Source organism: Ovis aries, chromosome 16, assembly GCF_016772045.2.
Source record: "Ovis aries strain OAR_USU_Benz2616 breed Rambouillet chromosome 16, ARS-UI_Ramb_v3.0, whole genome shotgun sequence".
In the NCBI taxonomy this organism is placed as follows: Eukaryota; Metazoa; Chordata; class Mammalia; order Artiodactyla; family Bovidae; genus Ovis; species Ovis aries.
This window is the reverse complement of record NC_056069.1, coordinates 38,345,263-38,363,302: the sequence shown is the minus strand read 5'-3', so window position 1 is coordinate 38,363,302 and position 18,040 is coordinate 38,345,263. Positions and strand designations below refer to the sequence as shown.

At 39.7% G+C, this 18,040-nt stretch overlaps 1 protein-coding gene across 2 annotated transcripts in view; it reads right to left on the bottom strand.

The window, feature by feature from the left end:
• Positions 1 to 17,805, bottom strand: part of LOC101110449 (UDP-glucuronosyltransferase 3A1-like) — a 28,184-nt gene extending 10,379 nt beyond the window's left edge. The window contains exons 1-6 of one of the 2 annotated variants that reach the window (XM_042233868.2): positions 17,609 to 17,805; positions 15,042 to 15,143; positions 9,983 to 10,097; positions 7,128 to 7,659; positions 3,957 to 4,022; positions 1,199 to 1,430 (exon numbers count right to left, since the gene is read on the bottom strand). In XM_042233868.2, coding sequence (XP_042089802.1) covers positions 1,199 to 1,430; positions 3,957 to 4,022; positions 7,128 to 7,659; positions 9,983 to 10,097; positions 15,042 to 15,143; positions 17,609 to 17,702 — 1,141 coding nt within the window. In that variant the 5' untranslated portion in view covers positions 17,703 to 17,805. The remainder of the gene's footprint in view (positions 1 to 1,198; positions 1,431 to 3,956; positions 4,023 to 7,127; positions 7,660 to 9,982; positions 10,098 to 15,041; positions 15,144 to 17,608) is intronic. The other variant, XM_004017050.6, reaches the window with a different exon arrangement.
• Positions 17,806 to 18,040: the final 235 nt, after the last annotated feature.

The following is an 18,040-nucleotide window of genomic DNA, read 5'->3' as shown; positions in this document are numbered from 1 at the left end:
GTTAGTTTTAGAAATTCTTGTAGGTTATCATAGAACCGTTCAACTTTAGCTTCTTTGGCATTAGCGGTTGGGGCATAGACTTGGATTACTGTGATACTGAATGGTTTGTATTGGAAACAAACTGAGATCATTCTGCCATTTTCGAGTCTGTACCCTTATTAACAGAAAACTAAAACAAAAAGTTAGTGAAGAGTTCATTTCAAACTCTGCCTCTCAATAGGGATGTGAATCAGAATCCACTTGGTTTCTTTGGAAGGGGGACTTCTTTTCCCTACCCCATGCCTTCTTAATTCAGTGTTCGGAACTCTCTATCTTAAATTCCCCAATATGTTTTTGAACCACAATTTTGGCTATGACCCTCTGATTCAGTCAGTGTGACAGTGAAGAGTGTCCAAAAAACAGTAAAGAGACAAAGAAAACCTTTTTGGATGTAATGATCTCTCTACTACCAAAGGATTTGATGAACCAAATAACCAGCTGTGAGATTACTCAGTACGGCATGTAGACATTATGGCACACCCTTCAGACACCACCAGCATCAACTTTGTAAAGGTATGAGTTGCTCACATCTGTGGTACTAAGGAGAATGTATCAATATGTATGGACATATGTTTGTATAATGGTATGTAGCTGAAAAGGAGAATGGGGTGGCAGAGGGTAGTTCAATAGCATCACCAAGTCAATGGACATGAATTTGAGAAAACTCTGGGAGATAGTGGAGGACAGAGGAACCTGGCATGCTGCAGTCTTTGGGATTGCAAACAGTTGGACATGACGTAGCAACTGAGCAACAACAAAAAACGTGGCTGAACAAGGGCTCAAGAGACCATGGGAAACAGTGACAGTGTGCCCCCTTATATGAGTTCTCAGACAAACTGTTGACAAATCATCTTGGATTGTGTTTGAGCAACCCTCTTTAGTGCCAGATAAGGTATGGTCAAAATAAACTGAAAGTGATATCACTTCTGGCTGCAGGTATCAGAAATGGAAAAGAAAAGGAAATGCTGTTTGGGGCATTTTGGAAGTATAGCCTGATTTTTCAACAACTCCAGTTTGGCTGTTCCATTCCTTGGAATACTTACCTTCATTTATCAGCTGCTTCTTCTCATATGAACAGGACTGCCTAACTAGAGTTCAGAGCCTTAATGAACCCCAAAGATACATAAGGACGAGAGAAATAGACTTGGAAAGTCCTTACCCAAGAGGTCATTCCGAGGAAGCCAGTCCATGATTTTTATGTTTGCTGCCAATTTGACATCTTTGGGCCAGTGAGAAGGCGTACACTTCCATATCACCCCTTGAGGGAGATGAGCAAAGGCAGCATGCATCTCCTTGAGGATCTCCTGGGACTGATATCTGCTCACGATGGAGCCCAAGGCCACAAGGACAAAACCAGAGTCTCCAAATTTGGCAATGAAATTCTCAAGTTCCTGGAGAGAGGTAGGAATGGAAAGGAGGTGAATACTGTGGTCAATAAAAGCCTAGACAGCGAAAAGATGAAAATCATCTATTTACTGAACATACTCTCCTGTTAACAGTTAGAGTTCACTGCCTTGAAACTGTTCCCGTAGCCTCTACGACAGCTCAGTGCCCTCTGCACCAGGCTCAGATCCTCTGGATAGATGGCCTTGAAGAAATTTTTGTGAAACCTTGGGACACATTTTCCCATATAAATACTTTAAATACTCACAAATGGATGTGAAGAGAGCTTTAGGTAACCAGCCAGCATAATGGTGCACATTGCATATGAGGTCCTTAAGACTGCAGCACCAATGTCTAGACCCAGAGCTTTCATGTATCACAATGTTTTATGAAAGAGGAAAGTTGAAGTGGTGGCAATCTCTTTCTTCATTGAAAACATGACCCCAGTACCAGAGTCATCCTCAACCCTCATTCTAGATCCAGGCAGATATGGTCATTTAGGAGTATTCCAATGTCAAATCAGAGGAGCTAGAGCCTGGGGGAGTACAGTCTGCCGTCCTGGCCCATTAGGGCCTGGTGGGCCTTCTGGGGACTGAGGTAGACATGCTGGGAGAATATTTTGCTGTGTGTCTTCTTCATATTCTTTTTGGAAACCTGTATAGCTTCTTTGTTGAGGTATGTGTTAAGGTTTGTGGACCATTTTTTAATTGATTTTTTTGTGTGTTCTTGAGTTCTAAGTATTCTTTGTATATTCTTAACATCAGTCTTTACCAGGTAGGTTTTTGGCAAATATTTCTTTCCAATCTGTGGTTTCTCTCCTGATTCTCTTGACAAGGTCTTTCTCGGGACAGATAATTTTAATTTCAATTTAACATACTTATTAACTCTTGTAATGTACCTATTAACTCTTTCTTTCATAGAATATATCCTAGGTTTTATGTCTAAAAAGTAATCACCAGACTCTATTTCTTAGAGTTTTTCCTATGTTATCTTCTAGGCATTTTATTGGAGAAGGCAATGGCAACCCACTCCAGTACTCTTGCCTGGAAAATCCCATGGATTGAGGAGCCTGGTAGGCTGCAGTCCATGGGGTCGCTAAGAGTCAGACACGACTGAGCGACTTCACTTTCACTTTTTACTTTCATGCATTGGAGAAGGAAATGGCAACTCACTCCAGTGTTCTTGCCTGGAGAATCCCAGAGACGAGGGAGCCTGGTGGGCTGCCGTCTATGGGGTCGCACAGAGTCGGACACAAGTGAAGCGACTTAGCAGCAGCAGGCATTTTATACTTTTCCATTTTATATTTAAGCATATTACCCATATTTTGTTAATTTTTGTTGAGCAGGTAAGGTCTGGGTCTAGATTCAATTTTTTTGCAAGTAAATGTCCAGTTGCTTCAGCAATGATTGTTGGAAAGTATCTTTTCTCCATGGTATTGCCTTTAATCCACTGTCAAAGATCAGCTGACTAAATTCATGTGCATCTGATTTGTCTATTCTTTTTTTTTTTTTTTTTGTCTATTCTTTTTCTAAGACCACACTGTCTTGATTACTGTCCTTCACAGTAAGTGGTAAAGTTGAGTAATGTCAGTTCTTCAACTTTGTTCTGTCTTCAATATTGCATTAGCTCTTCAAGCTTTTTGCCTCTCCATACAAATTTGAGGATCAGTTTGTCAGTATTCACAAAATAACTTACTGAGATTTTGATTGGGATTTACAATGAATCTTTAGACCAAACTGAACAGAACTGACATCTTGACAACATTGAGTCTTCCTATCCATTAACATGGAATATCTCTCCATTTATTTAGTTCTTTGATTTTTTTCATCTGAGTTTTGTATGTCTTCTCATATAAATTTTGTGTATATTTTATTAGATTTATTTTTAAGTATTTCGTTTTGCAGAATACTAATATAGGTAGTGCAGTGGTAAAGAATCTGCCTGGTGATACAGGAGATGTAAGTTCGATCCCTGGGTCAAGAATATTCCCTAGAGAAGGAAAATGATTATTCTTGCCTGAATAATCCCATGGACGGAAGGGCCTGGTGGGCTACAGTTCATGGGGTTTCAAAGAGTCAGACATAACTGAGCATGCACACAATATATAAGATTATGTTTTAAATTTCACATTCCCCCTGTACATTGCTTATATATAGGAAAGGTACATTAAACATATATTCTGTGACATTCCTATAATTACTAATTAGTTCCAGTCAATTTTTTCTTGACTTTTTTTTATTTTTGCATGGACCATCCTTTATCTGTGAATAAAAACAGTTTCATTTCTTCCTTCCTAATATATATGATTTTTGTTCCTTTTTTTTTTTTTCTTTTTTGGTCTTACTGCTTTAACCAGGACTTTCACTAGAAGTTAAAAAGAACTGGTTGTGGTGAGTCCGCAGCACTAGCTCCAGGATCCCCTGGGGTTCTGCAGTCAATGGCATCATGATCCAACCTTGCTAACCAGCAGCTTGCCAACTGCCCCACAAAGCAAGGCCTGGCAACCAACTGGACCAGGGTCAAGTCACACCTACCAGACCATCCACAGCAGTCAACCTGGCACAACAGAAGAATCCATGCAGCCCACATAAGGGACAGTCCTAGAAAATATAGCTCTGGTAAGCAGGGAAGGGGGTGTGCACTGCTGTGACATATAGGATGATTCCTACAAAAGATCCCTTCTCCAAAGTCAGGAAAAGTAACCAACCTAACAAGTACATAGAAATGAAAATAGAAAATTAGGCAAAATGAAGTTTCAGAGGAATATGATCCAAGCAAGTATTCATAAATAAGATAAAATACCAGAAGAGTTAAGTGAAGTAAATATAAGCAATCTACCAAAATAAGGAAAAGAATTCAAGATGATGACCATAGAGATGATCAAAGAATTTAGGAGAAGAATGCATAAACAAAGTGAGAAGTTAGCAGTTTTTAACAAAAAGTTAGAAAATATGAAGAAGTACCAAATGGAGGTGAAAAATACACTAACTGAAGTGGAAAATGCACTAGAAGGAACTGACAGAGTAGATGATACAGAGGGATCGATCAGTGAACTGGAAGACAGAGTAAAGGAAATCACTGAAGCTGAATGGGAAAGGAAAAAGAATCAAAAGAAGTGAAGACAGTTTGAGAGACCCTGGGGACAATATCAAACATACTAACACTTTGCAGTGGTCCAGAAGGAAAAGAGAGAGAGAAAGGGGCAGAGAACATTTATGAGGACATAATAGCTGAAAACTTCCCTAACCTGGGAAATGAAATAGACATCCAGGTACAGGAATCACAGAGAGTCCCAAACAGGATTAACCCAAAGAGGACCATACCAACGCACACTGTAATTGAAATGGCAAAAGTTAAGGAGAGAATAATAAATGCATCAAGGGAAAAGCAACAAGTTATGTACAAAGGAACTCCCATAACAGTATCAGCTGATTTGTCAGCAGAAACTCTGCAAGCCTGAAAGGAGTGGCACAACATATTTAAAGTGATGAAAGGGAAAAATCTACAAACAAGAATACTTTCATTAAGATTTGATGGAGAAATCAAAAGTTTTACAGACAAGCAAAAAGCTAAGAGAGTTCAGTACTACCAGCCCAGCTTTACAAGAAATGTTAACAGGGCCTCTCAAAACAGAAAGGAATAGGCCACAATTAGAAACATGTAAATTATAAAAGGAAAAACACATTGGTGAAAGCAAATATACAGTAAAGGTAGTAAATCAACCACATGCAAAGCTAGTATGAATACTAAAGGACAAAAGTAGTAAAGTCATCTATTTCCACAAGAAGCAGTTAAGATGTACATAAAACCAAAAAAGAAGTAAAATATATTGCAAGAAAACAGTTATGAGGAGGGAGGGAGTAAAAAATCAGACTTGATAAAATGCATTTGGAATTAAGACTAGCAACTTAAAATAATCACGTAAATGGATTGCTATATACAAACCTCACAGTTATCAAAAATCAAAAATCTATAATAGATACACACACAAAGAGTAAGAAATTTACACATAACACTAAAGATAGTCATCAAATTATAATGGAAGAGAACAAAAGAAGAAGAAAGGAACAAAAAACTACAAAAACAACCTTAAAACAACAAAATAGCAATAAGGACATACCTATCAACAATTACTTTAAATGTAGATGAATGAAATACTCCAAACAAAAGACATAGAGTGGCTGAATGGATACAAAAACAAGACCCATATATATTCTTCCTATAAGAGACTTACTTCAGATCTAAAACCACACACAGACTGAAAGTGAGAGAATGGAAAAAGGTATTCCATGCAAATGGAAATCAAAAGAAAACCAGGGTAGCAATACTCACATCAGACAAAATAGACTTTAAAACAAAAACTATAATAAGAGGAAAAGGAGGACATCACATAATGATCGAGGGATTAATCCAAGAAGAAGATACAAAATTATAAATATATATGCAGCCAACATGATGTTGTTGTTTTGTTGTTTAGTCACTAAGCCGTGTATGACTCTTTGCAACCCCATGGACTGTAGCCTGCCAGGATCCTCTGTCCATGGGATTTCCCAGACAAGAATACTGGAGTGGGTTCCCATTTCCTTCTCCAGGGGGGATCTTCCACTTAAATACATAAAGCATGTATTAACCAACATATGTTGAAGATGTGGGAAAGTTGCAACACTTACACACTATTGTCAGGAATGCAAAACTGTGCAGTCACTATGTAAAATAATACAGAGAATCATCAAAAAATTAAAAATAGAACTAATAAAATAACCCAACAATCCTAGTTTTGTGTATATACATAAATGAATGGGAATTACAATCTGAAAGAGATATCTATATTCCCATGCTCATTGAAGAACTCTACACAATAGCCAAGATGTGGAAACAACCTAAATTTCCATCAAAAGATGAATGCTTAAAGCAACTGTAGTATAAACATCCTCTGTAGTATAAACGCCCTCTTTCCCTTCTGCCTGCAACCTGCCTTCAGTCCATGGGGTCACAAAGAGTTGGGCATGACTTGGTGACTGAACAACAACAGTATAAACATACAATTAGCTTGTATTATTTAGCTTTGTAAACAAGGAAATTTTTCAATATGTGAAAACATGAATGAACCTTGAGGTTCATTTCATGCTAAATGAAATGTCAGTCACAGAAGGGCAAATACAGCAGGATTTCACTGGTATGGGGTTCAGGATGGGAAACACGTGTACACCCGTGGCGGATTCTTGTTGATGTGTGGCAAAACCAATACAATATTGCAAAGTAATTAGCCTCCAATTAAAATAAATAAATTTAAATTTTAAAAATAAATAAATAAAGTATCTAAAATAGCCAAATTCATAGAATCAAAAAGTGGAAGCTGGTTTCCAGGGACTGGAGGAGGGGGGAATGGGTAGCTACTTTCCAATGGAGGCAGGGTTTCAGTGAACCAGAAAGAATAGGATCTAGAAATCTGCTATATAGCATGGCACCTATAGTCAATAATAATGTGTTGCACTGTTAAATACTTGTTAAGAGGGTAAATCTCATATTAAGTGTCTTACAACAGAAAAATAAAATACAAAATAGAAAAATTAAATTAAAAGGTATATACTAGGTGTTTTGCCTATCTTACTCTACTCAAATTCCAGGATCCCAGTGGCAGGAGCAGACCCCAACTCTGCACTGAAGACCTCTGCATGAAATCCACACTCTCAGGTTTTACTTACCTGTGGTACTGGTTTAATAGGTTTGACCATTAAGCCTCCAACATTCACAGTGTTGGGAAACAGAGGCCGAGCAAATTCAAAGGCAAAGTCAGAATTGACAAACCACAGCTCTGCTTTCTTTAGAAGATGAGATAAAACTGGCCTAGAACCTTCCTGGAAATGCTCTTTGATGGTGTTGTCAAAGGTAGAGTGTATTTGCCACTGCTCCACAGAGAAAACAAGTGACATCAGGAAATTCTTTACTCTACCCCAGAAGTCCATATGGTCAGTTAGGAAAGACTGGAATACTGGAACATAAGACAAGGGGCTTGGCAGGCCAAAGTCCAGTCTGCTAACTACTGTGGGAAGAATGGACACAAACAGCTTCCCAAGTTTCTCAGCAATTAGAAACGCACAGAAGTCAAAGGTATCAACAAATATCAGGTCGAAGTTCTCATTCTTTAAGGAATCCATGATATCACGTCTCCTTAGCAAATAACTGCATCGAGTCCCAAGTATTTCCATTAAATTTACAAAGTGTTCAGATTCTTTCCTGTAAGAAAAAAAAATTAATAACAAATACTCACTGGAGGTCTTAATTTCACAATATTTAGGATAATCTTCAGCTCAAAGAAAACATCCCAGTTAAGAAAGACCATATCTGACAGCCTATTTTTACCCACCAATTTTACTACTGTCCAAGAAATATCCTCTACTCTACCACTCTGGTCCAGGTATTTCTACTTCCTAAAATATACTCACTTCTTCCCCTCTCCTTTCTTTGACCAATCCAAATTCACCCACCATCATGCCAATTCAAGGTCCTTCTGCTTTGGGAGCCATCTCTGACTGTAGCAAATCTCGTGGTTCCATGTCTATTTGATATATTCTGTGATGTTCTGTTTTATTTTCACTTGTATACTGATTTATGAGCGACTGTCTTGTTTCCCAGCCAAGCTGTGGAAGTAACTTCATGACAGAGTCCATCAATACTGATGAAGATTTTGCTTTTTTTAAAACCATCTTATATATCCTGCATAGCTTGTCTCACACAAAGAACTTCCTGATATTAATATTAGAATCCAAATTCTAAACTGAACATAAGATTTATATCCTTCTAATGTAAAGTTAAATGATTTAGAACAAACAAAAATGAAACTTTGTTTGAAATTTGTTAATAGTCTTTCTGCTTTATGCTCACTGGGGTATTTATAGAAGTTAATGCTCAATTTTTACTGACACCAAACTAAGTCTCATTTATTACCCTATTCCAGGAACTATTCTCCATCAATGTTTTTCCACTACTGCCTGCAAAGAAAATGATCCTTTTTGTATAGCCCAGGGAAAAATAGACAAGAATGTTTGTGGCCAGAGATCACACGTACAGGTGTTTTGAAGACCCGTGGGCCTCCTAGTCTAGCAAAGGACTGAAAGAATCAATGGCTCAGCAAACCCATAACCTGTACAATACTACACCATGTCAGCCCACTTAAAGAAGGCCAATAAGCTTGATAATTCATTAGCAATATGCATTAGATCTATTAGATCTATTGCATTAGCAATAGATCTCTACCTGCTCTTTAGAATCAACGTTGAGTGATGGTGATTAGCGGAAATTATCCTCTATTATATTTTTTAAAGATTCTACATAAAGAATGATTGCCAAATATCAGGGTAAATTCAAAATAGGAAGTACAAAGTCCTCAAAAGTAGAACATTAATCCTATCTGAAATTAAGTTGATTCATTGAAAAAGATTATAAGACGACACTGTGTGGTGTCCCCATGAACTATAGCCCACCAGGCTCCTCTTTCCATGGAATTCTCCAGGCAAGAAAACTGGAGAGAGTAACCATTCCCTTCTCCAGAGGATCTTCTTGACCCAGGGATTGAACGCAAGTCTCCTGCATTGCAGGCAGATTCTTTACAGTCTGAGCCATCAGGGAAGCCTTGTGCTCCACCATAGTTAACATGTGTGTGTGTGTAGAACCAGTCTTCAAAGAAATCAATTTGCAAGAGAAGAAACAAGACAAGAAACAAGAAACAAGACTTAAAAAACATAGGCCTAACAACACAAGACAACACAAAATTTCAAATGAGTACTTTAGATCAGATCTCTTAAAGTGGAGAGAATTTGAACTTCTAGTTTTAGAAAGTAAGAAAGTTTTAAGAAAAAGTCAGATTTGAACACAACCTTGATAATGAGTAGAATTTTTAAAGAAAGAAGGTGGGGGTGGGTTAAGCCACTACAATTAGCCAACTGAGGCATGGATTTTGTCTTTCCTCTTATATGTCAGAGATAAAGAACTTTTTATATATCACAGATGATGACAAAAACTCTCAGACTCATCTCTCACTGTGCTTCATCAAGGTATTTGAGGTATTTTTAATGTATTTAAAAGAGAAGCATTTTAAGGTATGAAAAAAAAATCAGTGTTCATGATGAGTGTTTTTCCATTCTTGAATTTATATAAGGAATGGAGAAAAAATAAGTATAAAATGGTGGGTAGGGTTTGTTTATCAACAGTGAGAAATTAAGTTGTCTATCCCTCCTTCTGTGTTGGGGAGAGTACACACAAAGTCTGTAAGTGATGTATCGCCAACAAGATCCAGGAGCAACAATTCCTCACAATTATCTGCCACAACTAAAAGCAGAAATTCATGCTTTTCATGGAAAAAGGACAGTACACTAGACTAGATAGTATGAAAATCATCTGCTCCATCCATCTACCCACCACCCCATATCATTCATCCTTCTCTCCATCCATTTATCCATCAACTCATCTATTGCTCTTAAACTTGTTCCCAGTATCCATGTATCCATCCATTTATTTGTATCACTAAAATAGTAGGTCTTTCATTGAGAGAGTAAATTACCTGTTGTGCAAAGCTTCTGTCACAAACAAATCCAGACGTTTCCTTACTTCATTTTCAAGATCTCCAGATGAATGCCAACTGATGACCTGGAATGAGTGTTCCTCTTTTTCTAAATCTAAGAAAACACCAACAGGGAAGTATTTAATATGTCACATAACTCAGATCAATATTAGCATGATATCATAGTCTACTTATTGCAATAATTTTATATATATTTAGACATTTGCTTTTTCAATTTGTTCTTGCCCTCTCATTCCTTTAATCATATGACAATACTTATTAAGAACTTTACAAATATTCAGTCACTTTCATTCAATTTAAAGTGCTAGAGTTTCCATTTAAAGCCTTTGGTTAAAGGTATTCCTCATTTTATGGGTGAGAAAACAAAGATGACTGGGGTGTCAAACAAACTGCCAAGGATGCACACGTGGTAAGTAGTATACTTTGTATTTAAGTTATATATAAATGTGTATATAATATATACACATATATTTGTGCACACATATATGCTATGAAAAAAAATTAGGTCAACATACAGTGGGGAGGATTCTGGGAAGATGATAGAGTAGGAAGCAAAAAAAATCTGTCTCTCCACCTAAACAACAAATGCACTGACAGAATCTTCTAAAATAATTATTTTGGAACTCGTAGTGCATGGAGGGCTTGCAACTTCCAGGGTGAAAAGATCAATAAAATTGACAAATATTTAGCTAGAAATACTAAGAAAAAAAAAGAGAGAGAGAATACTCAGATTACTAAAATCCAAATTGAAAATGGTGTCATTGTCAATTATACAAAAATTAGTATTATAAGAAATATTGTGAACAACTGTACACCAACAAATTGGATAATCTAGATGAAATTTTAAAATTCCTAGAGACATAAAACCAATTAATAGTAAATCACAAAGAAATAGAAAATTTGAATAGATTTATAAGTCATAAGGAAATTAAATCAGCAGTCAAAACCTCTCAATAAAATCAAGTCCTGGATCCAAAAGTTTCACTAGTAAATCCTACCAAACATTTAAAGAAGAAATGCCTCTTCTCAATATGCTGCTGCTGCTGCTAAGTCGCTTCAGTCGTGTCCGACTCTGTGTGACCCCAAAGACGGCTCCCCCATCCCTGGGATTCTCTAGGCAAGAATACTGGAGTGGGTTGCCATTTCCTTCTCCAATGCATGAAAGTGAAAAGTCAAAGTGAAGTCGCTCAGTCGTGTCTGACTCTTAGCAACCTCATGGACTGCAGCCTACCAGGCTCCTCCGTCCTATTCCTTCTCAAATTGTTCCGAAGAGTTGAACAGACGGAAACACTTCCAAACTCATTTTATGAAGCCAGCATTTCCCTCCTACCAAAGCCAGACAGTTCAGTACAGTTCAGTCATGCACTCGTGTCCAACTATTTGCAACCCTATGGACTGCAACACACCAGGCTTCCGTGTCCATCACCAATTCCTGGAGCTTGCTCAAATTCATGTCCATCAAGTCAGTGATGCCATCCAACCATCTCATCTTCTGTCGTCCCCTTCTCCTCCTGTCTTCAATCTTTCTCAACACCAGAGTCTTTTCTAAGGAGTCAGTTCTTCACCTCAGGTAGCCAAAGTATTGAGTTTCAGCTTCAGCATCAGTCCTTCCAATGAATATTCAAAACTGATTTCCTTTACAATTGACTGGTTTGATCTCCTTACAGTCCAAGGGGCTCTCAAGAGTCTTCTCCAACAGCACAGTTTGAAAGCATCAATTCTTCAGCACTCATCTTTCTTTATAGTCCAGTTCTCATATCCATACATGACTACTGGAAAAACCATAGCCTTGACCAGATGGACCTTTGCTGGCAAAGTAATATCTCTACTTTTTAATATGCTGTCTAGGTTGGTCATAGCTTTTATTCCAAGGAGCAAGCATCTTTTAATTTCATGGCTGCAGTCATCATCTGCCATGATTTTGGAGCCCAAGGAAATAAAATCTATCTGTTTCCATTGTTTCCCCCATCTGTTTGCCACGACGTGATGGGATCAGACGCCATGATCTTTGTTTTTTGAATGCTGAGTTTTAAACCAGCTTTTTCATTCTTCTCTTTCACCTTTATCAAGAGGCTCTTTAGTTTCTCTTTGCTTTCTGCTAAGTGTGGTATCATTTGCATATCTGAGGTTATTGATGTTTCTCCCGGCAATCTTGATTCCAGCTTGTGCTTCATCCAGCCTGGCATTTCACATGATGTACTCTGTATATAAGTTAAACAAGCAGGGTGACAATATACAGCCTTGATGTATTCCTTTCCCAATCTGGGAAAGTCAGACAAGCACACTATGAAAAATGGAAATATATAGACTAATGTCCTTTATGAACATTGATTCAAAAGCCCTCAACAAAAAAGCAGCAAATCAAATTCAACAGAATATGAAGAGGATTATACATGATGATTTATTCCTCAAAGGCAAAGATAGCTCAGTAAACAAAAACCAATTGATAAAAGATACCAGATTAACAGAATGAAGGATAAAAATCACATGATCAATTCAACTGATGCAGAAAAGGCACTTGATAAAATTCAACATCCATTCATAATTTTTAAAAAAACTCAACAAACTAGGAATAGAAGGAAACTACCTCAACTGTTGAGAGTCCCTTGGACTGCAAGGAGATCCAACCAGTCCATCCTAAAGGAGATCAGTCCTGAATGTTCATTGGAAGGACTGATGTTGAAGTTGAAACTCCAATACTTTGGCCACCTCATGCGAAGGGCTGACTCATTTGAAAAGACCCTGATGTGGGAAAGATTGAGGGCCAGAGGAGAAGGGAACGACAGAGGATGAGATGGCTGGATGGCATCACTGACTCGATGATCTTGAGTCTGAGTGAACTCCAGGAGTTGGTGATGGACAGGGAGGCCTGGCGTGCTGTGGTTCATGGGGTCGCAAAGTGTTGGACACGACTGAGCAACTGAACTGAACTGAACTGAACCTCACCATAATAAAAACCATATATGAAAAACCAATAGCAAAAATTATACTCAGTGAAGAAAGACTGAAAACTTTCCACTAAGGTCAGTAACAAGGCAAGGAGACTTCTTAACTATTTCTATTCAATATAGTTATGGAAGATGGAGCCAGAGTAGTCAGGCAAAGGAAGCAAGGAAGGGAAAAAGGGCATCCAAATTGGAAAGGAAGAAGTAAAAGAATCTCTGTTCACAGATGATGTAATCTTACATGTTAAAAACCCTAAAGATTTCACACACAAAAAATGTTAGAACTAAAAAAATGAATTCATCAAAGTAGCAAGATAAAAAGTTCACACATAAAAATCAGTTCCCTTTCTATACTATAAATGAATACTCTAATATATTTTCCAAAATAATTCTAAATACAATAGCATCAAAAAGAATAAAGTACTTGGGATTTAGTTTAGCCAAAGAGTTGAAAGATTTGTGAAGTGAAAACTGCAAAGCAATGCTGAAGGAAATTAGAGAAGACAAATAAATGTAAATACATTCCATATTCATGAATTGGAAGAGTCAGTTGTTAAGATGTCAATACCACCCAAAATGATCTACAGATTCAATGCAGTCTCTATCAAAATCCCAATGATGTTTTTTGCAGTAATAGAAAAAAAAATCCATCTTAAAACTTTGAAATCTCTGCTGCTGCTGCTGCTAAGTCACATCAGTCGTGTCTGTCTCTGTGCGACCCCATAGACGGCAGCCCACCAGGCTCCTCTGTCCCTGGGATTCTCCAGGCAAGAATAGTGGAGTGGGTTGCCATTTCCTTCTCCAATGCATGAAAGTGAAAAGTGAAAGTGAAGTCACTTAGTCATGTCTGACTCTTAGCAACCCCATGGACTGTAGCTTACCAGGCTCCTCTGTCCATGGGATTTTCCAAGCAAGAATACTGGAGTGGGTTGCCATTTCCTTCTCCAGGAGATCTTCCTGACCCAGGGATTGAACCCAGGTCTCCTGCGTTGTAGGCAGATGCCTTACCGTTGGAGCCACCAGAGAGCTCTTTAGAACAGTCTAAACAAGAGCAAAACTGGAAATTCATCTTCAGAACTTTATAATTGCTCAGACTTATTTTTTCCAACAAAGCTGCTTAATTTTGCAATTTTTTTTTTTAAGTTTTAGCAACTCTGATGGAGTAATCCAGAGCTTAAATTACCAGATTCACCCAACAGAGGGGACGACAGAGGATGAGATGGCTGGATAGCATCACCGACTCAATGACGCTGAGTGATGGACGTGAGTCTGAGTGAACTCCGGGAGTTGGTGATGGACAGGGAGGCCTGGCATGCTGCAATTCATGGGGTCACAAAGAGTCGGACATGACTGAGTGACTGAACTGAACTGAACTGAACTGATTAACTTGCTTTGTGAACTCAAACAAATCATTCAAGTTCCTTGAGCCTCTGTATCCTTATCTGTCAACAGAGAAAAGCTGATCAGATTGATTGATAACTTCATTTTAGCTGAAACTCTTTCAACCAGTGCCACTAGCTTCAGTAACTCAAGAACTTCTGACATTGCTATATACAACTCATGAGATGACTGATTTTGCAATAATAATGTATGGAGGCTTGCCTGAAATAAAGTGACATCCAGATAAAGAGGTAAACTATAGACAAATAAGATGTAGAGGTTATTGGGATATCCAGCACTTGTATGACTCAGGGAACTCAAATCGGGGCTCGACAACAACCTAGAGGGGTGGAATGGGGATGAAGGTGGGAGGGATATTCAAGTGGGAGGGGACATGGATAGACCTATGGCTGATTTGTGTTGATGTTTGGTAGAAACCTCAATAGTGTAAAGCAAGTATCCTTCAATTAAAAATAAATAGCTTCCAAAAGCTTAAATAAAATGCTTCCAAAAAATGAAGAAGGAACATTTTCTAAAAAAAAAAAAAAAAAAAGATATCCAGCACTTAACATAAACACACACACACCCCACACACATTTTGTCCATTATTTCAATACTAGATTCAAAAAAGTGTTGTGTTAAGCAGTACATACAAAGGGCATTGCCTCTTTTTGGCTGGGATTGAAGAATTCAATAATTATGAAAAAAGATACCTGAGGCTAGACTTCTCCCTCTGTTAGAAAGCATAGTGACGTTATGACCGTGATCCTGAAGAATCTGAGACACCCGCTGCATTAGTAGAATATGGCTTCCACCTAGGAACAATATGTATCATTTTTGTGAAGATGAGAACCGAGGGTATGAAATTGATGTGGAAGTGTGGGGCAAACCAGGGTAAGATAACAGAAAGTTGACAGTGAGTAGAGAAAGATGAGTTTCTCACTCTGGTTAAGCCCCAAACTGGATACCTATATTCTGCCTGCCCAGATCTTTGACCTAGGGCAATCCTCCACTAAAGATTCCCTCTTATGACTTTTGGTCTTTGCAATAATGTAATATAATTTTGGTGTTTAAGTCTTTGGAGTTCCTGATCCTAAGGCACACACTGCATTTTAGCTGGGGGCTTATGGAGATGCCGTAGCCTAAAGAAATAACTGCACTGGTAGATATTCTGGCCCAGTGCCATGCATGTGGGTATGAAGTGTTCCTAATAGGCAGTCAATCCAAGCTGTTTCTGAAATTCTTCTCTTTGGACATGAATGCTAGAGTAGGAGCCAGAAATATGGAAGCTTGAATTTGGTTCTAAGAAACAGCCATTGGAAGAAAAGATGTGGAGCCACCACTTAGAGCCAAAATGCTTGAGATTCAAATATATTTCACAGGAAGTTTCTCAGTTGAATGTCTCATATCCATTAAGACAAGCAGGAAAACTGTGGGCTCCATAGGATGGGCTTGCAGTATCTTATATGCATGAGAAACAGGACATCCATCCTAGGACAATCCTGGGATCTTTAAGAAAGAGGAGGCTTAATCCTTGGGAGAGATGTGAACTCCATTACACCAATATCCTATCTAAAATTATGTACTATCATGGGGCATTTTTCTTGCATCTGTGAGTCTCAGCAGCAGAGAAAGCCAGATCTCCAGGGAAGGAACAGACTTGCCAAAGTTGGGAAGCGGGGGTCGTTAGAGGAAAGTCCCACAATCATCAGGTCAGTGGTGAGTAGTACGTGCAGGGCTCAGTTGATAAATCATGTCCGACTCTGTGTGACCCCATAGACTATATAGCCCATTAGGCTCCTCTGTCCAAGGAATTGCCCAGCCAAGAATACTGCCGTGGATTGCCATTTCCTTCTCTGGGGATCGTCCCGACCCAGGGATGGAAACCCTGGTCACCTGAATGGGCAGGTGGACTTTTTACCACTGAGACACCTGGAAACCCAGAGAGTGGTACAGAGCTACATAGTGTATATCTGTGGGAGTTACTCTAGTATTGTATATCCATACTTGTGTTGCCTGAGGTAACACAAATTACCCAAAACCTAGTACCCCTGCTTAGACTGCCTGCTGTTGTTCACATTAACTGTTGGAAGAAATGTTTGCGAGGAAGAGGTTGGCATAGACACAGCTGTTCACGTGGCTCTTCATAAGGGGCAAAGGTGGGGCTTCCAGCACCAGGTTAACTGCCCCAGCTCTGTCCTTGGAGTTGAGGCTGGAGGACAGTGTACTTTTAAGAGAGAAAACTTTTTCTCCATTACCTGTATCATTTAAAAATAGGTTTATAATAGGCTTTTTAGAAATCCCCACTGTAAAAAAGGAAAAGAGTGGAATCTGTGGAAGAGGATGGTTTTGAGGTAAGAAATCATAAGTGAATTCCCAGTGCGTGCCAAGAGAGAGGTCTGTTGCGCTCTTGTAAAAGGCACCTCATTTCCCTGACCCTCCGCCTTCCTCTCAGGAAATAAAAGGGGAGGCCCAGTAAGAGGGATTCTGTGATTTCTCCCAGTTCTAGGGTCCCCAGGTTTTCTGGGATCTAAAACCAATCTAGGGAGCCCACCATCTTTACAGGATGGGTCAAATAAAACTCTTGGAGAAGCTCCATCCTCTGAGGACTCCTTATCCTGATAAAATTTCCCTTTTTGTCTTCTGTTCTCTAAGGGGCAAAAGTAGTGGAAATAAAACTCGGTCCACAATGCGCAGAATCAACGGCTCCACTCTTCTTCAAAAGCTTCCATCAGCACGGGTGACAGAGGGGCTCCCAAATGCGCCACTGCCCTGGGGTCCTCCCGTCTGCCCCCCCGCTCAGTTTTCCAGTTAGGAAACAGTTCGTGCTGCTGTCCCAGGAGCACCTGTCCCCAGAGCCTGCTATGGACTCCGCCTTCTACTTTCTACTGGCATCTGCTGCACACCCCTCAGAAGTTCAACGTGACCCTTTCAAAATCCCGCAGGTACCGCGGAGGTGGAGGAGACGGCCTGGGGTCTCAAGCTCAGAAACAGACCAAAACTTCTGGTTCCCGCGGTACCCACAGGGAAGCGCATCCAGAGCAAATTAAAAGAGAGGATAGGAAACTGCTCCTCTTCTCCAGGGCTATCAATTTCACCTTGGTAGTAGAGACCTCTCTCTGCCCCACAACCCTCGCCAGCCTCTCCCTCCTCCAGCCTAGGACCCAAGCCCAGCCTGGAAAACCATATGAAAAGCCTCTCTGATTAAGGGGGCTGTTGGCATGACTCCTGGCCAGGAGCCTGGGACAAGCCTGTCCTGATTCTCCAGCCAAGCACTCACCCAGTGAGGATATAGTCAGGATTTTGGCGGCCTCTGAGAGCAGGAGCGCAGGCAGTAAATATATGACTAGAAGAAGCACCCGCTGCGCCCCCATCGTCGCTCCGGAGAGGCTGCGGAGCCGAGCCCTAGGCTGCACGCCCGGCGCCCCAGAACCCGCGCGCCCTCCGCACACGCAGCGCGCAGGCAGGGAAGGAAATACGCAGGCAGGGAACAGGGGACAGAGATCCTGTGGGTCTATGCTCTGTACGTCCGTCTGGCCCTTTGGACTCTGCTCCCCAGGAAATTACACCATTGGATATTCTGTCCTCACCCTCCCTAAATCTGGGCAGGGGGAAGGAGGGATTAGTGTACTTAACCCTCTCAGTCCACGTAATCACCACACTTTCCGGATAGAAAAACACTCTGAACCAGTAATGGTAGGGACCTTACGAA